This window comes from Lynx canadensis, chromosome D1 (assembly GCF_007474595.2).
Source record: "Lynx canadensis isolate LIC74 chromosome D1, mLynCan4.pri.v2, whole genome shotgun sequence".
Taxonomy (NCBI): domain Eukaryota; kingdom Metazoa; phylum Chordata; class Mammalia; order Carnivora; family Felidae; genus Lynx; species Lynx canadensis.
This window is the reverse complement of record NC_044312.2, coordinates 46,849,932-46,873,457: the sequence shown is the minus strand read 5'-3', so window position 1 is coordinate 46,873,457 and position 23,526 is coordinate 46,849,932. Positions and strand designations below refer to the sequence as shown.

Here is a 23,526-nt window from a genome sequence, read left to right as displayed (position 1 = left end):
AATAGATTTCATTTTGTGCCTTTTAACATGACCCTTAAGTTAGCTGGCAGTGCCGTGTGGTGTGCCTGATGCTTCCATGTAAAGTGTTCCAGAAAGGCCAAGGAAATCAACTGAAGTTCTGCATTAGTGCAGACAGCATGGAGTCCAGGTGCAGGTGGGGAGTGGGGATGATCTACTTTGTTGATACTTTCTTCCCTACAGTCCCAGTCGAGGGGCAAGGGCATGATAACCCTGTGCTTGTTTAAATGGGGGTATAAGACAGCTGACAAGTACCCAGTCTCAAGGGAGACAGGCAGGGTGCCTGAGTGTGGAAGGCTCAGACTGAGCTAAGGTTAGCTCCCCAGGCGATTCTCACACGGCTATTTTTATTTCAAAACCAACCTTAAAATCATTTTTGGGGGAAGCCTGGGTGGCTTAGTCTGTTGGTTGAGCATTGGATTCCTGATTTCGGCTCAGGTCATGATCCCCAGGGTCATGGGATTGAGCCCTGCCTCGGGCTCCATGCTGAATGTGGAGCCGGCTTAAGAATCTCTCTCCCAGGAAGATCTCTTATGCACTGCTGGTGGGAATGCCAACTGTGGAGGAGCTGTGGAGGATAAGTTTAGGAATCCCCCGGGCTTACACCAATGGATTAACAAGGCATAAAGAAGTACAAAGCCATAGGTTGCTCACAGGTGAGTTTGGGTAAACAAGATTAGGTGAGTAAGGATAGAGAAAGGGGGCTTAAGCCCCCAGAATAGAGAGGGAGAGGCAAAGGCCCCAAAATAGGGAGGTGCCCAGGCACCAATATAGAACATAGGTATAGGAAATAAAGAAGATTAGATATTCAGAGTGGATGCACCCCCAATTTAGTACTATAGCAGAAAGCTGCTTTCACAGGAAGAAAGGACTAAGTTAGGTAAACATGTAAATAGGTCTATAGACCTCTGTGCTGCAGGTGAAGCAGCCCAGAGGAGAGATGGTTAACAAAAGGTGCCTTGTCAACCCTGAGGTGATTTCCCCAGTCTCATCCCTTAGGCTAGCTAAGATAAACAAAGGTGCTGCCTCACGTCAGCTGCAAACAACCTTCCGCCAGACTGCCCGGCGTCAGGATTTTGCTTTCTATTAACCCAAACCCCTAACCCCAAATATCTTGAAGAACCCCTTTCCCTCACGTCCACAAGTTAATGTTCACAGATTTATTGTCTCTTTGTGCACATCCACCGCCATGTTTGTAAGCCTTCTGATCCTAATAAAAACAGGCAAGGACCCTTATTCGGGGCTCTTGTCTTTTCCTGGACATTTAGCCATCTCCCGCTTTTCATCCTGAGTCCTACTCTCTTGCCAGACAAGAGAGAACTTTAGACCCAGAGTCTATGACAGTGCAGCCACTCTGGAAAACATTATGGAGGTTCCTCAAAAAAATTAAAAATAGAACTATCCTACAACCTAGCAATGGCACTACTAGGTATTTATCCAAGGGATACAGGTGTGCTGTTTCGAAGGGGCACATGCATCCTAATGTTTATAGCAGCACTATCAACAAAATAGCCAAAGTATGGAAAGAGCCCAAATGTCCATCGACAGATGAATGGATAAAGAAGATGTGGTATATATATATATATATATATATATATATATATATATACACACACACAATGGAGTATTACTCGGCAATGAAAGAATGAAATCTTGCCATTGGCAGCTACATGGATGGAGCTAGAAAGTATTATGCTAAGTGAAATTAGAGAAAGACAAATATCATGACTTCACTCATGAGGAATTTAAGACAGAAAACAGATGAACATAAGGGAAGGGAAGCAAAAAGAATATAAAAACAGGAAGGGGGACAAAACCTAAGAGACTCTTAAATATAGAAAACAGACAGAGGGTTGCTGGAAGGGTGATGGGCTAAATGGGTAAGGGGCATTAAGGAATCTACTCCTGAAATCATTGTTGCACTATATGCTAACTTGGATGTAAATTAAAAAAATTTGGAAAAAAATACACTAAATGTGATGAGCACTGAGTAATGTATTCGTTTGTTGAATCATTATGTTGTGCACCTGAAACTACTATAACACTGTATGCTAACTATACTTCCATAAAAATAAAAGGATTGTAAAATATATATTTGTAGCTGAAAAAAAAAACAAAAAACCTCCATCTCCTTCTGCCCCTGCCCCACTCGTGCATGCACGTGCACACAAAAAAATTACGTTTCGTAGCAGATAACTATTCTATGGTTTTTGTGTGTTTTTAAGTAGGCTCCAAGTCCAATGTGGGGCTTGAACTCATGACCCTGAGATTAAGAGTCACTTGGTTTACCACTGGGCCAGCCAGGTGCCCCATGGAAGAGCTATTCAAAAAATTTTTTTAATGTTTTTATTATTTTTGAGAGACAAAGTGTGAGCAGAGGAGGGACAGAGAGAGAGGGAGACACAGAATGTGAAGCAGGCTCCAGGCTCGGAGCTGTCAGCACAGAGCCTGACGCAGAGCTTGAACTTGTGAACAGTGATATCATGACCTGAGCCGAAGTCGGACACTTAAACGAGAAGCCACCCAGGCGCCCCTGGAAGAGCTATTTTAAATAAGAACCTATTGGAAAACAAAGCTTCTATAAAACTTTCCCTTCCCTTTTTTCTCCTGTCTGCCTACCATCAGTGTAACCTACTATCCTGCCTCAAGAGATTTGTACCTGCTCCCTCCCCCATACCACAGAAAGAACTTTACACAACTTTTGACAATGTAATTTCATATATGGCTTAAGAACTCAACTTGTATGCTTCAATAACAAATGGGGCATTCACTAAATGCTCACATGAAAATTAGACTAGAAATACTAGCTAAAGACTTAGAAAACATTTCTAATTGGTGACACACCAAAATAGATGATGATACTGCAGCTCTCCATTCAGAGCCCAGACAGCAGAATTTCAAGCTAGTCAGACCCATGGAAGGTAACAAGTATGGCTGAACAAAGAACTAAGCTACTTGGGGAGGCCACTGATGGAAGCTGTGAAGCCATCTTTTCTCCAAGAGTAAGTTCATCTGGCTGTGTGCTGTGACCTCTCCATGCAGTCTGTGACCCAGCCACTGCTGAACACATGGAGCCACACTCATCCTGAGTACTAAGTACATCAGTACTCTGAACCTCAGACTTTGGAAACATGTTTGGTGGTGATGATGAATAAATTATTCAGTTGAAGGAGAAACTTATCCCATAAAAGCGTATTTTTCAGGGGTCATGTTTTGTTGGTTTGTGGAGAAGTAAAAAATTCCTAGTGTAACATAGGTCTTTTCCTAAATATGGACTCTCACAGTCACTGGTTAAGAAAAAGACAGCTTTAAAAAAATGAGTCTGGGTGGCTCAGTTAAGCCACCTGATCTCGGTTCAGGTCATGATCTTGTGGGTCGTGAGATCTAGCCCTACATTGGGCTCTGCACTGACAGTGTGGAGCCTGCTTGGGATTCTCTCTCTCCCTTCTCTCTCTGCCCCTCCCCTGTTCATACTCTTGCTCTCTCTCAAACTAATAAACTTTATTTTTTTTAAAGATTTTTTTAAAGTTTATTTATCTATTTTGAGAGAGACAGAAACAGCAGGAGTTGGGGAAGGGCAGAGACAGAGGGAAACAGAGCATCCCAAGCAGGTTCTGCACTGTCAGCACGGAGCCCAATGTGGAGCTCGAACTCACAAAACCATGAGATCATGACCTGAGTCGAAACCAAGAGTTGGATGCTTAACCAACTAAGTCATGCAGCAGGCACCCCTAAATAAAAGTAAAAAAAAAAAATTAAATTAAGAAATGCTGAATGATAATAACGAGATGTTAAGCCAAAAGCAAAAGACTAATTTTGAAAATGATTTGGGACGAGTATAGCTGCCCTCCATAGCTAATAATCTAACTTCTCTCTGCAGCCTCCACCAACTTGGTATTTGGGAACTAAGATGGTTTGGGCATGTACAGGCTTATAACCTAATAATATAGTTATGCATTCAACAGCTAAGTTACCTCACTTGTTACATTGTGATTAAAGTTAATATGATCATATGTTTTGTATATTTCCTAGTCAATAATGTCTGGGCATCAGAGCAGGAAGCAGGAAATGTGCTTCAGAGAGGAAGTCCGTGTGGAAATGAAGAGTAGTCATCGGTCTACACTGCACAGGGATACAAATCTTTGTTTAGTTTATACACCTGAATTAACAACAGCAGGTCATAAAAAGGACAATGGACCATGAAACTAAAGACCAGACTCCTCTATTAGCTTATCAGCCTGATCAAGTTCCTTTTCTAATTCCTGATTTCAATTTGTAAAATGGGTAAAATATGGATAATACCTATCCAACAAGCCCAGAAGTTTTTTCAGCAATAGGATGAAAATATTTACAAAGCACCTTCATAAACATACAAAACACTACTGCTGCTGTAATTATAAAAGGACAAGCCATAGACCTGAAATATGAACATCCACTCAACATAAGACAAATCAAAATCTGTGAGAATGTTAAGGAAGTTAACTACAAAAGTACAATTTCCCAGTTTATATGAAAATGGTTTAATGATAGTGAAACTTAAAAACTAGTAAAGTTAACAAAGTATATTGGCTACAGATGAATTTTTTCCAACCATGGCAAATACTATGCAGATAATTATCAACACAAAGCCTTTAATCCCTTTCTCATGTACTCTGAATCCTACTTACTCTTCAATATGAAACACGATACAGTCAGAGGTTTCCTTGGCACAATAAACACATGCATTAATATGCCAAACATCAAGCATTTTCTCCCTGAAACTTACCTGACTGAAGGCATCTGATCAAAAGACATAAACAATTTTAGTAAGTAGTTTAGATTATCAATGAGTCTAAAAAGTGACAAAAAAGTACAAAGAAAAATCCTTAAGGAAATTAAGTTAAAACAAATAAAATTTACATTTTATTAAATCAGCAAATATAATCACCTGGGTATATTTTTATTAGCAAAAAATGATACTGATGATAAGGAAAAAGGAAAAAGGAAAAAAATGCACCTCAGACCAGAATACCATAACAAAAATTTTGTGGAAGCTGCATTTTATTTGAAAATCCACCCATTTTTGCTAACATACATTTTAATATTGTAAACAAAAATAGAATCTGCAGAGACAATGCAACAAGTATGCTTAAACTCATGTACAGAATTGCTTTCCTACAACGAACTGTCCTTCTTAAGGCCCCTCTCAACCGAAACGTTAAGATGTATTTACACAAAGCACCGATCAACAGTGCAGTTTAATTCTTCGTTAACTAAACTCTTGGCTAGACATTAACTTTAAAGATACTATTTCCCCTTATTTAAAAGGTACATGATCATAACATGGCATGAGCCAAATAAAAGGTTTCAAGGATTTTGTCCCCTTCCCTCCCCCCATAACACCTCCTAGAGTTTTACTGAAAAGAAGGAAAGTCTTGAAGTGAAAGCAATTCCTCACATTCATTTTGGAAAGGCCCTAATGTCAAATGGAAAATAATGACATGCCAAGCACAAAGCAGTAAAGTTCCTTCCCAATGCACTAATGCTGAATTTAAAATGTAGTGCTTTTCCTAGTCAGTGAACTGTTCCCTTGCAAAATCCTAGGCACAGAATTGACTATAAGGATTAATGCATTTATAATGCTTCCCTAAATCCCATAGAGACTGAGAATTCTGAAGCGATTCAGACCTATGGACTTGCCTTAAAATATTTAGTGCTCTGTATGTCAGCTGAAAAGCATTCGGAATCAGATTCATTCTTATGGATAAAAATCAAACATACTGTTTACATCCATACTCATTTTCATAAGGAGGTCTGATACAATATTAATGTTACGTAAATTGATAATCATAAATAAATACAAATACTTAAGGAATGTCTACTGCAAACTGAATATATAATTTTTTAAAAGAAAAGTTAATTTTAGTTACTGTTTCTGTGAGGACTGGAGAAAAGAAAGATACTGCATAATTAAGAATTATGATTTTGATCCCCCCAAAAGAGTCCTGTTGCATTACAGGAAAGGACACAGCTCTTCTCTCCAGGCAGCTTTTCCAAATACAAATTTCACACTTTCCAAATAAGGGCTTTTTTCTTGGTAGGTTACTGATTATGGGTATTAATAAGAGTTGAAAGAACTGAAGGGTTAGTCACCAAAAAGATCTTAGTCTGAAATCATGGCAATTCTTGGCTTTATAAACTGTATTGATACGTTTTCCTATATACTAGTCCCAATTTCCTTCATGGGCCTTCACTGGGTTACTGTAGCATTCTAATGGAAGAAGAGAGTTTAAGAGACAGCAGTTTGGATTTTGCTCGAAGTAAGTATTTGCTGCTTGAGCACTTGTCTTTTTGGAATAATTCCATTCTCTTCCATCTAGTTACATAAACTGTATCTGGAAAAAAAAAAAAAAAGAGTGTAAGTTGATTCACTGCATTCTAGGAAGTCTTCTCACAAATAAAAATGCTTTGTGGCTTTTACCATTCAACTGGCCCAGAAATGTTTATAGCATGTTTATCACAACGCTGATCACCAAACTAAGTATTATCAGCTTATCATGTGTCAAAACTCAATATGTAAAGACTAACTATAGGGACTTCAAATAGATCTTTCTAATTATTAAAAACCAAGAGATGGGGAAGAAAGAATATGAACGAGCAACTTTTCAATAACAAGTTCAGAACATCTCTCCATAAACACAAATAGTCTATGTGAAAAATCTCATTTAGAACAGCAAAGTGTGAATTATTATTTACAAATGATGTCATAAAATTAGAGATAATTGAGGGAACTGTAATATGCTTACTAAATCATTTCTTTACTAACATAAATCAAAATCTCAAAGATCTACACAGGAAAAGATTTCAATAGGGCATCACTATTTGCTCAGACACTTCACTCATGAATTCCCTTAAAGTGTTCCTCCAAAGACATTACTGAAGTAGATGTGCTAATAAACTTGTCAAATCAGAAGAATACAAACTCTCAAAGATCTAGAAGCTATATACCTACACACTGGGGGTTAGAGCATCAAGAAGAACAAATTACACTGTCTTCCAACAAAAAGAGGCAGTGTGAATCAAACACAGAATCCTTCTATCAAAAAGGACAGAAGTGTTCCCTTGCCCTTAATTTAAAAATAAAACAAAAGTCTGTTTTGGGGAAAATGTTACTATTTTTAAATGAAAAGGCACACATAAACATAACACTTTAAGAAACTGTTAAAATGAATTCTTCACAACTAACATTCAAGGACATTATATTAAAACTAGAGATGCTCCTAATCAAGCTCTAATCCAGTGTGTAAAATTATGTTTTCTATGCAAATCTTTTAAGACTGATGAAAATACCCAGTTTTTAAGGGTGGTATTTGATCTCATCCATCTGCTGTGGGCAGTGGATGCTCACATGTAAACATGAAAGATGGTTCTTTGATTTCACACCTTCTAATTATGTTAAAGGTATTTTCCAAAAGTTGTTTGTCCTTATGTCCTATTTTGATCTATTTTTATTTTTCACCTAAAGAACAGAGAAGGAGGAGGAAAAGAGAGAACCTAGAGTCCTTTAAAGAAACAAAGGAGAAGAGTGAATTGTGTTTAACACTTGATAAATTTTTAAAGTATATAAGTCCCCATCTCCCCCAACAAGCAGCAATAATACCTAAAGTGATTTATAAGAAATCCTCCAAAGAGAGCTCTGCAAAAGGGTCCTTTCCTGAAGCTCTGTGAGGACTGTGACTGGAGGGGCTGGATGCTGCCGACAGCTGGGGGAAAAGAAGACAGAGAGAGGGAAAGAAAAAAAGATCTCTGAATGACAGAACATGAAAGCAGAAAATGTAATGAAAGAAGAAGTGGTTTTTGTTTTGTCATCTTTAATAAATATAAAGGCAGCCTTTAGAGAAAATGGAATTATTAAAACAAAAGTTTCAATCACATGTCAACTTAAAGGGTATCCAAATGGCATGTGTTTTTCAGAAAACAAATTGTTTCTGAAATTCCAGAGGAATAAAGTATCTTACTCAAAAAGGTCGATAAAAGCTGACCCACAGTTAAGACTTCTATTGGGGGTGCAGGGGAGAGAAGAAGTGCTTGTGATTTTTTCCTTTTTAATTGAGGGAAGATGGCTTCGTGTATCCAGGCTATCTGTCAAAAGCTGTGCAAAGTCCAACCTCAGTCCAAACCAAACGCATCTAGCTGCAATAGTCTTTCCTTCCTTCCTCCTAAGAGGTGGAAGGTCACACTTTTTTCACACGGAGTTGTCTCCTGCCTGTTTCTCTGGATATGCTGTAGCTGATGCATATACTAAGAGGTGAAAGTGATCTTTGAGGTCACCTAGTCTAACTGCCCACATAATACCTTGAATATAGGGAATACTTCAGATCTTTGATTCTGTTTTCTACTTTATTACATTTGTTTGATTCTTGGAATTAGAGCTATCATTTAATTTGAGGCAAATCGTTTATTAAACTCAATAACATATCTTTAGTATTCCTTCAAAGAAAGTTCCTGAAGAACAAAGATGTTCATTTTCCTATGTCACCAAACCTACTTTGAGTATTTCAAACCAAACCCGAGCCATTTTAGTTTGGAGTAAACTTTTTTATGGTTTTTTTTTTTTAATGTTTATTTATTTTTGAGACAGAGAGAGAGCATGAGCGGTTGAGGGGCAGAGAGAGAGGGAGACACAGAATCTGAAGCAGACTCCAGGCTCTGAGCTGTCATGGGGCTGGAACCCAAGAACCGTGAGATCATGATCTGAGCCAAAGTCTACATTAAACCGACTAAACCACCTAGGTGCCCCTAGTTTGGAGTAAACTTTAATTTTTTTTTTCTCTCCCCCTGCAAAAGAATGCAAAGGCATGCAAGCACGGGGCTATTATGAAATGAGTCGTCCTTTTAGGGATGTTCAATTGAGTACTAAATCAAAGATGATCAAGTGGGAATGGTTTCAATTCATACTTCCAACATTCAAATTCTATAACAGATTTCAAGCCTCATAATCTGTCTTTGCTAGTTGAAGGTGATCTCATTTCTACCTTTAATTTTTTTTTTTAAGAAAAGCACTATAGAAAATGGATAGCCAATGACTTTCAGCAAATATTACATCACAAGTACATGCAATTTGTTATTGTAGATGCCAAAGTCAATTTAAAAGTTGAGAAATCATCCTCAGTTATTTTAGTGGTCGAGTCATTTTCCTGATCCATACTTTGTTCTCAGAAATAAATGTTCTAAGACAATGGAAAGAGACAATGGAAAGATGATGGAATTACACAAGCAGCTACAGACGGGAGGATGGAGCAGCTCTCTGGGTTTGGGGATTCAAATAACATCCAGGTAGAGACAGATTAAGGTGCAGCTTAAGTGAAAAGATGTCTCCTTCTCCCCACTTCAATTTTGTTATTATTTTTAATGTTTATTTTTGAGAGAGACAGAGACAGAGCATGAGCTGGGGAGGGGCAGAGAGAGAGAGAGAGAGGGAGACAGAATCTGAAGCAGGCTCCAAGCTCTGAGCTGTTAACAGAGCCCAACGTGGGGCTCGAACTCACGAGCCTGAGATGAGCGACTGCGCCACCCAGGCGCCCCTCCTACTCCCCACTTCAGAGCAAGCATGGATGACCATTCAGAAACAAGAATGATTGTATGCAAAGTGATCATCAGTCACTGAGCTGGATAGAGTCTAAGATTAACTGGGTTTCTCTCCAAAACAGATTCTTTCACTTGAAGTTAGAAACAAAAACAACAAAAATCCCTGCTTATTGTGGATAGATTGCATCCAAAATCTGAAGTCTCCTATGAGAGCCCACAGTAAAATGTCTTCTTAAATCACATGTTTTATGAGGCCAGCAGGCAGTCTGAAAACCTGCCAGTCCCAGAGGAAAATGCCCCTTCTATTCTTCTCAATGTGGAGCATACTGATAGGGAGAAGTCCCACAGGCTTACAAATAATGTTAAAGAAAATCAGTATCTTTGGAGGGGGAAAGTGCCAGTTTCTAATACTACTACTAGTCTCTTAAATTGGTAAAATCTACACACGTTTATCTTACATTTATAAATATGTAGCTAAATTAAAACGTGAGAAAACAAGATCTAATACCCCTGTAGTAAGTTTCAAATCATCAATGCTCATCCCAAGCATATGAAATGATGACCGAAATTGGTTTGGCTGACTGGAGAGTGCGAAGGGAGGGGCCACGAAGCAGCCCTGGACCACCTGTACCCACCTCTTCCTGGCACCTGTACCAAAGCACAGACACATGATGCACTGGTGAGAAGTAGCCAGTTCTGAGTAGTAAATAAGGATAAAAAAGTAAAGGAAATATACTGTAATAGCCCAATTACTGCTCAAGGAAAGGAGGAAGAACAAAAGAGCAAGACAGGGCAACAGGATCTGGTGGGAGCACCTGCAAGTAAAAGAGCTGACCCTCCTTTACTTAAGTGAGTAAATCAGAGCCTATGTAGGGCTCCAGTACTAAAATACAACTAATTTAAGAAAAAGAAAAAAATCCAACTATCTTCGTTAACTGTAAAATCACCAACTTTTAAAAGTCAGCAAAAAACAAACTGTAGGTGACCATTCCAATTAAGTCCTATTACAAATATGCCATCACAAAAAGACAAAACATAGCCAATTACCCATTCATTTCAAGTAATATTCTCTATACCAATTCCCACAGACCTATAAAAAAATTAGCATACCTATCACAGTTTGTTCAAATTAAACTGACCTATACCACAAAGGAATATGCCCTTTAAAGAAAGTAGTCATTTACCGTGAGTCTAATACAGACATTATTACTTACTCTTCCTTTCTCATTTTATAGGAAAATAAAATATTGAGAAGCAGTCAAAGGGCAGCACATAAACAGAAGCACTAAGATTTACAAGTAACCGATGATGGTAACTCTTAGCTGAAATTCTTCTACCCCTTCCCTCCACCCTAGTCAACCTTTAAAAAATAATGTTGACATGAAAACAAAAATTCTAATGTTACCAAAAACTTTTGCTTTTATCTATAGAGCAAAGATTTTTTTGGTTGTAGGTATGTTTCGTATAATACAGAGTACAGAAAACATAAGTTATCTTTAATAAATGGCAAACACACTTAAAAGGTTTTTTTTTTAAACAAAGAATTCTACTGCTACACCAAATGTCATAAAACAAAAATGGTTACTCCTTCATTAGACTCCTGTCCAACAGCAAAGAAAGAAAATTTCAGGTTAGAACAAGAAAATAACAGCAGTCTCAGAGAGAGACTAGTCCAAGTGAAAGCTTTGGAGAGAGTGAAGAATTGATATTTAAGGATAAACTTCTGACATATCATTGGCTCTGCTTAAAATTCTTAGAGAAGAAGCAACTTTGCCACATCTTTTCTTTCCATATGAATTCTGCAGTCACCCCAAAGCCTGGGTAGCAAATAGCAATGCTGTAGAGATTCACTTTGTCTTTGGTGGAGAAGTGAAGTCAACATCTTAAGAGAAAAATGGGTATTACTTCCTTTGTCCGGGATGACAGAGTTTTGAAGAAGGATGGCATTGAATCTAATCCTGGCTTTTTTATGAAATGTTTAGACTATCTAGACCTGATATGCGTGTCTCCCTTTAAGACCATCTTGAGAATTAAAATATACATAAAGCAACCAGTATGTTGCCTGGCATATATTAGTAGCTCAAATGCTAATTACACCTACAATCAAATGCTCTTCTATTCTTAAATAAGAGCCCAACTCTGAATCTATGTTGCTCATATTCTTCCACTGTGTTCTCAACACTCTGTGTTTCTCTTCTAATCGTTCTTATTGTGCCATCAACCAGTCACTTGTTTGTCCATATTATACTCACCTTAAACGGAGAAAATATACTTTACCTGATTCTTGTTCAGAAACTAGCAACCATTTACACATAGTAAGCATTCTATAACATGTTAAATTAAAATGCTTTTTGGTGATAAAACATGCTGTGTATAAAAATAAAAATGATCTACAAAGTAGGACTTTAGAAATAAAACCTAGAACTTCTCTCTTAATTTTTACCTATTTAACACTTCTATTTTTGTATATTGCTGTAGGAATATATAATTTATAAATATACATACACTAAGGGTTACATGCTTAAAAAAAATATTTTCCCGATAATGCTGTACAATCAAAACACTCAGAGGCAGAAATACCAGTTATAAAACTGAACACAGAGTTACAGAACATCAGGACAGGAAGCTGTTTTTGGATAATATGAACATATGAATATGAACAGAACATGGCCAGGACACTACTGGTGCAATTGGATCCCATTGCATAGGAACATAAGTATACAGTGTTGCATTCCGGTATTTTATATTAAAGACAAAGCTATTCCTCCTTTGTCCCTGTGAAGTGTGGCTAAAAGGATTTCTTTACTGTGGAAGGTAGAGGGCCTGCCCTGTAGGTTTACTCTAGTACCTCTGATAACTGCTTCTTGGGTTTGTGCTCAACATAACCCCATCTTGGGTTTCTGCCCATCAGTAATATCACAAAGTTATGCCACCATTACTCCTGTCACCCTCAAAGCACTACTCATCTTGAGGGCATCAGACTACTGCTAGAGTCTATAATAATTTACAACTGTTAATACGGAAGCAATAAGTTATTCCAAAATGGCATCTAACGTCATCTCATTAGAATTAGGGCAACCTACATTGACCAATAGTTAAAGAAAACCAAACTGGAGAAAGGGAAATAGATTACAAGATTTCCTAAACTCTGGGAGAAAATATTAACTGACCTAAAAATAAACATCTTCTGTATATCATAAGTGCTTCCTAGAGTCCTTTTAAAATCCTACTTAATGGGTGGGCATCACAGAACACTGGCTCAACTTAGTTGAAATAAGTGCTCACTGCTGATTCCTACTAGATTTCAACTTCTTACTCCTCAAAAACCAAAGAGAATGAAAAGCTAAGGTTTATGTCAACTGGTGCCAGAAGACAAAATAATGAAATGTGCCTATAATGTACTACTTATTTGCCATTTATTGGAAATGCAGCACTTCAGCTTGGCTAAAAAAGTTTTTCCAAACTGTCTTCCATATATGAGCTTGCTTTTGCCTGATTTATATACTGAGTTTCCACTAAAAATTTATATATTGAATATATATTGAATTCAATATATATTGAATTTCCACAAAAAAGTTTACCCCTCCCCCAAAACACAGTAGTTTTTTTATTTGGTCCAAACAAATATTTCAATTATTATAAACTAAAGTTTTATACTTCTGGGTAACACTATCTTCCATAAACGGTGAGCCAATTAAGGTGCTTCTGATACAGTCCTGAAGAATGATGTATCTTGGTTCTTAAGAACGATGTCCACAGTACACTGCGCATGTGGACGATCAATGCCCTAAAGCACGCTGTGCTCAGCCCGACTTCCCCATCTCACCACCGTGGCCTATGCCTGCGTATTTACATCTGATGTTGTCAGACAATAGTGAGTCGTAATTAAGGTTTCAAAGTAATGAAGTATGAATTATTTACAATCAAGATTACTTGTAATGCATGGAAAGAAATATAAACTGTATTAGAATTAGAATATGGAAATAGAGACAAGCACTGAATATGAAGCAACCTTATAAAATTTCCTTCTAAAAACAAAAAAGTTCCTTATAATAATCAACAAAGAAAAACAACAAACCTCCACATCCCTAAGTCAATTTCAAATATTTTTATTTGATTCTTATGGCAAACATAAAGTACACAAGGTAAAATTACCATTTTACAGATAAGGAAACTGAGGTCCATGCAAGTTACTTAGGCAACTTGCCCTGAAATACTGTTAGTGAGAAGGTGACACTATTGAATTGTGTCCTCCCACAAAAACATGAAGACCTAAACCCCAGGACCTATCTCTGAATGTGACCTTAGGGAAACAGCGTCTCTGCAGATGTCATCAAGTTAAGATGAAGTCGTTAAAATGGGCCCTAATACAATGACTGGTGTCTTTATAAGAGGGAAATGCCACATGCAGACAGACACAGGAGGACGCCATGTGACAGAGGCAGAGACTGAAGTGCCAACCAAAAAGTGACTGGGGCTACATCTTTCCCTCTGAAAAGAAGAAAGGAAGGATCTTACTCTGGAGGATTTGGAAGGAGCATGGCCCTGTGCCAGCTGACACCCTGTTTTCAGATTTCTAGCCTCCTGAACTGTGAGAATACACTTCTGTTTTAAGCCATCAAGTTTGTGGTCCACCTTGTTACATGCAGTCTAAGGACACTTAACAGTAGACTCAAATGCAGATCTGCTGACACCAAGGCAGGTGCTTCGTTTCCTCTCTAAAATCTGCTATCCCAATTAATTTCAACTTAGCTAGAATTTATGGCTATATTTAACATACAGGAAAAAATTATAGTGAGAGTAGAGAAATAATTTTTTAAAAGGGACTTCTCTAGTAAATGTTAAACAGTCAATAAACTGTTGTGTTTTCATCTATACAGTGCTGTATATGGCCACTGATGTTCATCATGAAGATTTTGTAGAACTTTACAGTCATTCAAGATTTTAAGAATATGTTCTGGTTTCAAGACAAGAAATTAGATCTCTACTTTTTACAAAGAAAGTCCTCAGCAAAAACCCAGTAAGAAGGTCTTACTCTACAGGTTGTCTTAATATCTTCAATTGTCAGCAGATGGGACTCCTCAAATTTTTGACTGATTCACGTGTGCCCTGGGGACTACAGAACCACCCACTCTCACCTATGGTGCTAAATCCCAATTCCCAAAATAAATTTCCTTACAGTCTACCAGGCAAGAATAAATGAGCATAACACACTGCTGACAAGGCAAAAGGCCTTTTTCACAGAAATCCAGCTGGACAGATCAGCTGACAGAAGAGGCACTGCCAACACCCACAATTAATGCACCAGGAAAGTTTAAAAAAAAAAAAAAAAAAAGAAAGAAAGAAAAAAAGAGAAAGAAACTAAGCCCCAATAACAAAAAGAGTCACTAATTCTGACACACAAGAAAGTCATTAAAAAGGCAATTTTTTGTAAAACTTGAATTATTCCTATATCTAACAGTGTTCCTATTTAGAAGGGTAAAAGGCACTCACAACAAGCCTTTGTTTCCTTTCAGACACTTAACTGATGTCAGACTTATTTAAAATTGGCCAAACTGGCCATTACAAACAAAACACAGCATCCATTTTGCATCTTTAGCCATATCCTCCATAAACAAAACTGGCAAGCCTCCATTTAAAAAACAAACAAAAATATAACAATACCAATCAAAACCAATAAAACTCTTAAAAGCTATTTTAAAAATTAAATACCCAAGTGTAACATTCTGTTTTTCATATTGCTTTTGGGAAAATAGATTAGTATGGAATCAGAGTGAGTTTCTCATACAAGGAAGTGATAAGAACATAACTAACACAACATTCACTCCCACCTCCGCCCCCCCCCCCGCCCTTAGGATCTTCAACAACATCTAAACTGCATGATATTCAATAAAAGAGTGTTATTTCACATCATAATGACTTTCAAAAGAAAACTGAAACTAACTAGATTAACTGTCTCCATGCTTCTAATAGAATAGCTGCATATTGCAATACAGGATAAGTTTAACAAACTACTGGTCAGCAATGGACATTTCCATGTATACACCAGTAAGTATCAGTAAGATTTACATAAAACACCATTAAGAGAAGGTGTAAGAGTCCCATTCTACTCTAGTTAACAAAAAGGCACACTTGTAACAAGCCATTAAATAGTGAATAAAACTGAGAGGAAGCACAGAAGAGAAAAAAAAAAAATCACTAACCACAGGGAGCTGGTATTTTCCATGTAGTCAAACATCTAGGAAGATGCACTAATGTAGAACATATATGTATTTTTTTAAGCTACAGTGTTGGGCATGAAACAGAACATAATCCCCATCTTTTTAAACAACTAACAGTTACACAAAACTATCTAAAAAATACAGAATAAGCCTGCACAAAAAAATGAGATGAGAACAGGGTAAGTGTATAGAAAGTCATTATTTCACTACTATAGTGAATACTACAGTGTAGTCTATTAAAGACAATATACTAAAGAACAGAATAGTCTAGTCTGAGCTAACAGCCATCCGGAAGGTATTAGCTAACAGGCACTAATGCAGCACTTATAACCTAGATATAATGTAGGACACAGAATACATTGTTTGGAATGGCTCATCAAATGTAACAAGATGAACATATCTAGGAGGGCTGAGATACTCTCAAAAATATTAACTTTATTTAGAATAATCACAAGACCAGAAGATACAAGTAACGTTCTGGGTGAGTAACAGGACTCAAAAAGGCACTTCAAGGAGCAGGGAAAGATTTTTGGCACTAGGTGTAGTACTGGGATTTGATTAAAAGGTTCTATTTTAATGGGATTTCATTTTACATTTAAATTACCATTTCATTTACCACGTACAAAGATGGTGTTGGTCTTCAAGTAAGTAGGAATCCAACTGAAAAAAGGGGCAGAGGAAATAATGAGAGAACTGAAAGGTAATTCATTAAGGAAAATTATTCTGGGGGGGCACCTGGATGGCACAGTCGTTTAAGGGTCCAACTTCGGCTCACGTCACAATCTGTTTAAGTTCGAGCCCCACGTCAGGCTCTGTGCTGACAGCTCAGAGTCTGGAGCCTGCTTCAGATTCTCTCTTTCTCTTTCTCTTTCTCTCTCTCTCTCTCTCTCTCTCTCTCTCTCTTTCTCTCTGCCCCTCCCCCACTCGTGCTCCGTCTCTCAAAAATGAATAAACGTTAAAAAAATTTAAAAATGTAACTATCTGGTTACAGCTAGCATTTGAATGGACAAAATTAATTCAAGGGACTACCTAAGAACAATTAAAAACTAAAACATGGGGCGCCTGGGTGGCGCAGTCGGTTAAGCATCCGACTTCAGCCAGGTCACGATCTCGCGGTCCGTGAGTTCGAGCCCCGCATCAGGCTCTGGGCTGATGGCTCGGAGCCTGGAGCCTGTTTCCGATTCTGTGTCTCCCTCTCTCTCTGCCCCTCCCCCGTTCATGCTCTGTCTCTCTCTGTCCCAAAAATAAATAAAAAACGTTGAACAAAAAAAAAAACTTAAAAAAAAAAAAAAAACTAAAACATGAAAAAAACTCACCTACTTCAAACATAAATAGTTTAATTGTTTTAATTATTAAAAATAATCATAGGGGAGCCACAGCAGCTCGTGGCTCATGAGTTTGAGCACTGTGTTGGGCTCTATGCTGACAGTGCAGAGTCTGGAGCCTGTTTCAGATTCTGTCTCCCTCTCTCTCTCTGCCCCTTCCCTACTTGTGCGCTTGCTTGAGCGTGCTCTCGCTCGCTCTCTCAGAAATAATAAATAAATAAACTTAAAAAAAATCAATCACGAAATTAAAAGTATCTTCATTCCTTAGGTGACAGTTGTCAAATATTTTAGGTTACAATAACCATTAGCTAACAAATTAAACCAATCTTAAACATTGCTCTAAATTATTACAGTGGTCATAAGTAAGTAAAAAGAGAGGTCAATGAGGAACAAGTAAGTTACACAATAGAAAAGGAAAGTTTTTCAACCAGATTCACTTGTTTGACAGTGTTCAAAACTATTACGAATCAGGTACTATTCTAAGAACCAGGGCCACAGAAGTAAACAAGCCACATAGAAGCCTGCCTCTAGGAGGTTTACAATCTACTACAGGAGTCTCTTGTTACACTGGATGGATGGATGGACGGACAGATGGATGGATGATGGACAGACAGATGGGACAGATGAACAGATGTTAGATAGTGGTAAGTTCTATAAAGAAAAATAATACAGGATAAGGAAAAGAACTTTAGATCTCAGAAGTACTGAAAGGGCATGAGAGATGACTAAAGAATTAGTGAAGAATGAACACTGGGACATGTATGGAATTGTTGAGTCACTACACTATATACCTGAAACTAATATAACACTATGTGTTAACTAACTAGAATTAAAATAAAAACTTAAAGAATAAATAAAGAATAAATCTACTTTATGACAGATAAAGGCCTTGTGGCAAAGATAATAAGTAGCAGCAGAAAACTGGATACTTACGGAGAACTATAAAGGCATGGGAATTGAAGAACCTGAATATTCTGTTTACTCACTATTACTGTTACAGATATGGAGACTTTGTGAGGCAGCTGTTAAGGCAGAAGGAAAGCTAAGGGATGTTCACATGTTGTTATATTTAGATTCACTTCCTTATTTTTAAATACGGAGATAAGACGCTAAAAATACTGCCATATCAGATTACTGGAGTATTTATAAAATAGATTAAATTACAAGGCAAGATACACAGGGAAACTACTGCAAAAGAAACCTGAGATTAAGGGTCCCAGCAGAAGACAAGAAGGGTGGATCTAATGACAGCAGAGGAACAATTAGTAGGGCTTTGTGATGAGACACCTGGAGAACAAAGGGAGAAAAGGGATTAAAAGTAACATTAAAAGATTTAGGATTCTGCCGTTCAACTGATTCAAACTGACTGAAGCTTTTTTGAGTCACTTCATTGCCACCTGATTTTTTTTTCCTGGTTATCCATTTGCTTCCTTTATGTGCTTTCTTTAATCTATAATATTCAAAGTTAAGTACTCACATCAAATTTGATTTCTTAACTGGAAGAAATCAGTTAATTATTATCAGCAATAATAGAGCATTATTGCTCTAATGTTCTCATTTCTTTTCTCTTTTGACATAATTTGGTTAGGAAAAGGTAGTTCTGCCACTGTCTCTTCATGACATGAAAATTCTCACATGTTTTTTGATGTTTCATGTTTGCATATTTTGGTGTTATGTGGATTTTAGAAGGCAACAGTATATAAAACCTGGATTAAGAGCAGATGCTAGGGAGTCAGCACTTTTTATAAAGGTAGATTTTTACTATGATTTTTTTAACCATATATTTTTTTAAAAAAGCAAAATTCATACAAAATGTTTCAGTAAGGTTGAAAGCATTCCCTACAACTATAGATGTTCTTGACATTTATAGTAGTTATATCCTAAAATGTGTAAATGTAGTTTATAATCCAGCAGGACACTCAAAAGATTGGCAGAGTGGTTCAGTGCTACATGCTAGTAGAGTAGCCATATGGACTCAGTCCCATTAGTACAGAGGCAGAGTGATACAAATGAGCACTGCACCAGAAATGAGGGATTCCTGGGAATAGTTGCATTTCACCATTTACTTGGCTGAAGAACATTTCCAAGTCTCAGCTTTCTCTATTGGAAAAATAGGATGGTCGGCCCATCCACCTTAGGTATTATGTTGAGAAGAGGGTGAAACAGTAAGTGCCTGCAAACAGTCTGGTGTTATCCAAGCTTAAGGTTATGATGTATTATGTTTCCGAGACAGGAGCCTGCAAGATAAGACCCAGACTGGGGATACAGGGTTTAGTCACACATCAGGGAAAAAATTACTGTAGTCAGTAGTTCCTGGTAAATGTATAGCTCTGGACTATAGCTTTTTCTCTTAAATACATTTCAGGTGCTAATCACTTAGTCCAATCAGCAAAAAAATAAAAGTAATTTTTAAAAATAAATGATACGGGGGCCCCTGGGCAGCTCAGTTGGTTAAGCATCCAACAACTTCGGCTCGGGTCATGATCTCACAGTTCATGAGTTCAAGCCCTGCGTCGGGCTCTGTGCTGACAGCTCGGAACCTGCTTCAGATTCTATGTCTGCCCCTCTCTCTCTGTCCTTCCTCCCTGTGTGCTCGCTCTCTCAAAAGTAAATAAACATTAAAAAAAAAATTTTAATTAAATAAATGATACATATCTGAAGTTAAAAGTATAGATAACAAAGAAAAAAACTGAAAAAGAAAAAAACAGAAAAACAAAATGACATGAGGAAGACATATAATCTCAAGAAAGCATCTACACCAATAGTTAGGGAAATCATCAACATTTTAAAAGATTATCAAAATCTAATATATTTCTTTCTTTAGCAAGTTAAGTCACTACTTAGGCCTACTACTGGTAAAAGACGGGAAAGAAAGGTATACATATCCATAATCCATCTTATAAGAACAAATACATACGAAATAAGTGACTTATAAAAAAGTTATGGCTGCATCAAGTACCCTTACTCCCAGCAACCTTCATGGTAAATACTCTGATAAACAAACAGGAAGATCACTTTAACATGGAAAAAAGAGGCAAGAGGGTAAATATATGAATTGCAAAGAACATGGATTTTACCTTTTAATCAGAATGAAATTCACTACCCATCCCAAGTTACTGGTGCTCCCTAAGATGCTAATTTATGAAATGAGTTAAATTCTTCAAAAGGGCTGAAAAACAAAAGGATCGATCCCCTTGTGATAGAAAAAAAATTCTATCACTTCCTGAGTGTCTCATCCACTGGTATGCCAGAAAGAAGGGACTAACAAATTTCATATCTCTCCTACCCATAATGAGGAGAAACTTTCAAAAAACAAAACAAAACAAAAAATCCAGATTCCTCTAATGCTAACAAAAATGGGATGAAAAACAAACTGAGTATTTGGGGTGAAATTTCAGGACCTGGGAGAGGGTCTACGAAACATCTGAAAAGTCTCTCCTTCAAAGAAATTAGGTCAGCATGGCATTGCTAGTTTTTGTTTGTTTGTTTCTTTGTTTGCCTTCCTCCCCCCACCAGTTTGTGTTTAAATACAATCCTCAGTGGCAGGAAGTTATCTAATAAAAAAAATAACATTCACATCTTTTTGTAGACTTGTCTTGTGGTACAAACATCTCAAGGGCAACATCTTTCGTGTAGCACCATTCAAACCAAGGCACTGGAGCTCAGTTTCTAGGGTTCACAAAGGAGAGCAAGCCAGAATCATGAACAGAAAGTAGGTTCCTTAATCTCAGAAAAACCACCCTCTGGACTGACCAACTACAAGTTATCAAGAATTTTTCATCCTTAATGTTTGTAATCTGCTTGTGCTTTCCTTCCAAATAATATTCTTAAAAGCTCTTAGATGATAAAGAGGCAAACAAGACAACATCCACCATCAATGGGGAAAAAACACTAATAGCTTGTTTCTCAAGTTGTCTAAGAGGAATTCTTAGTATTATATTCTTTCTACATCAAGCACGTTAAAAGTTACATATGGCACATTAATACCTGTGCTCCTGATACAGGACCAAAGGGGTTTGGTGGTCTCATGACAGGCTGGCTATATATTAAGGTTGGTTGTGTCATTACAGGTACACTTCCCATTTGAGGAGGCTAAAAAAATAGAAAAATATTAAGTTAAATGATGTTGACGGACATCTTCCTTAAGTAGTACACAAGAAGGATGTCAATAATGAAAAATACTAGTACTTTTGCTTTAACTCAAAGGAAAAATTCTTGTAAATACAGCTACAAATTCTTAAGAGCTTTTTTTTAAGTCTTTAATGTACTCACTTCTAAAGTTTGTTTTTTAAAAAAAAAAAAGCTTAAATTTAAGAAAAACATAAATCTTACTACAGTAAGACAGACAAAGCAATTCAAACCAATCCAAAATTTCCAAATTTGTCAGTTTTAGACACAGGAAAACTTAAAAAACTGTAAAATAGTGAAGCTATTTCAAAGTAAACTGCCTTTGTATATTAGATCAAGCTCTTACATCATTATGCAAGTAATCACAAGTGAATATAGTTGTTTCTTTGAAGAGGTTTACTCTCTATGGCTCTTTAACTTTATTTCTGCTACTGTTAGGGAGAACCAAGAAGAGGTTTAAACCAAGAAGAGGTTTAAATAACACATGAAGAGTTTAGTTCATTCTATAACTGAAAAAAGAATCACAACCAACCATCTCTTTCTTTAAAAATTACCACTCCATGGTATAAAATCAGCATAAGTAAGTGACCAAACAGAACATACACAGACCACTACGTTATTTTGGTTAAAATGCCATACTCTGAAGTCTTATCTTTCCATAAGTTCTATTTAACCTTTCAACTAAATTCCTATTTATAGCAAGAGCTTCACTTTAACCTGCGAGATTTTGTGCACACTCCTTTCTTCTATAGTAACCACCCATCCAAAAGCTGTGAAACTTCTTCATATGTGGGAAACAAGCTACTTCCAGAAGATGTAAATAAAGAAGTAGCACAGAGGCCGCAGTAACAATACCAAGGAAGGTGGTGTTGTCTCCTACTGGTAACAGTACCTCAAACATGTACGGGGGTGGGGTGGGGGTGGGGTTGAAGCCACTACCTCCATTTCTTATCTAAGTGAGTGTATATATTAAGAAAGCTAGGAGAGTAAAGGCACTGTAGAATGTGGATTGCAGGCAGCTTAAAGGTTTAAAGGACTATTTCTGTATGGTAGCAATCACTGTCAAAGCAAAGTTTCTCTGGCCTTTACTGGACTGAATTTGCCCCGATACAATTCAACAAATGTAATTCCTGCCCTTCCCCTACAGTATTAAGGTTTTTATAAGACTTCAATGGTATCAATGTAAGGTCACACAAACGGTTGGAGTTAAAATTAATGTTTAAATGAGTTTGTAATGAAGTAGAAAATGCTTAGCAAAGTTATGAGGGAAAAAATAAGCTAAGTAATACTGGGAAAATTCATAAACAATATCAGCTGTATAATGACTATTCTAGAAATATTTATGAAACCAATGCTGTAAGATTCTGTGTTAAGCACTAAGAGTATGTGTGGCACTAAGTGCTTTTTTAAGTTAAGTTTGTATAAAGGCATATTAAACATGAATTAATCTATTTTCAAAATGTGTCTAGAAAGATACTTACGATTCCATATCCTATCATGCCTGTTGGTGTAGTAGCAGGATAGGCCATTACAGGGGGTGCCTGACATGGTGGAGAAAAAATAAACAAGGATGTATATAACTTATGTGTGTCAACTGAGTACATGGAATTAATAGCTTGTGGTTCCACTAAAAAGAATTGCTAAGACAGCTGTGATTAAATGTGACACTTGTGATCATTAATAACTTGTGTCAATTAATGCTCAATGAAAAAGAGTATCTTGAAATTAGCAGAAAAGCAGAATTATTAGAAAGAAAAAAATACCATGTAAACTTAGATACAACAGTGATCTAAAATTTCTATGAGCTTTTTACAGCTTTAAAAATCTTCAGATTTTAAAAAATATTCAAAATTCTAAAAGTTAAAGGCCATCACTATCAGTAGCATAAAAAATGTTTACCTAGAAAAAGTTGTATTACTGAATGTTTTCTTAGGTACTTCATTTTTTGAGCAAGAAAAAATAATTTTTAAAGATCCCCAATCAAATAATAACCTGATCTTCCAAAAAATGAGTTTCTAAAGACCTCATTTACTCTTTTCAAAGAGCCCCAAAGATTTCAAAACACTACTAATAGGACTATTTCTATGACGCACACAGTTCTTAACATGGAGTACGTACATTAGCATGCCTTCTAATCTACTCTATAAATTACTTAAACTATCTTCTGCAAAGCACCAATTTGGAGGAGCAATACATTTTTAAATCTGTTTACGCTTTAATGCTTAAAAAAGCCACCTACCCCTAGGATGTTTAAGTTCCCTTTCTCC

The 23,526-nt window shown here is 36.9% G+C and overlaps 1 protein-coding gene across 14 annotated transcripts in view; it reads right to left on the bottom strand.

Annotated features, from left to right (window-relative positions):
* Window positions 1-4,892: 4,892 nt before the first annotated feature.
* The window catches only part of PICALM (phosphatidylinositol binding clathrin assembly protein), a 101,077-nt gene continuing 82,443 nt past the window's right edge, over window positions 4,893-23,526 (bottom strand). For 11 of the 14 annotated variants that reach the window (XM_030331204.1, XM_030331205.1, XM_030331208.1 and 8 more), the window contains 4 exons: window positions 22,741-22,800; window positions 21,119-21,223; window positions 7,658-7,760; window positions 4,893-6,392 (listed from right to left, as the gene is read on the bottom strand). In XM_030331204.1, the coding sequence (XP_030187064.1) occupies window positions 7,668-7,760; window positions 21,119-21,223; window positions 22,741-22,800 (258 nt within the window). In that variant the 3' untranslated portion in view covers window positions 4,893-6,392; window positions 7,658-7,667. Of the gene's footprint in view, window positions 6,393-7,657; window positions 7,761-16,410; window positions 16,467-21,118; window positions 21,224-22,740; window positions 22,801-23,526 lie in introns of all 14 variants that reach the window. The other 3 variants (XM_030331210.1, XM_032595100.1, XM_030331206.1) reach the window with 2 other exon arrangements.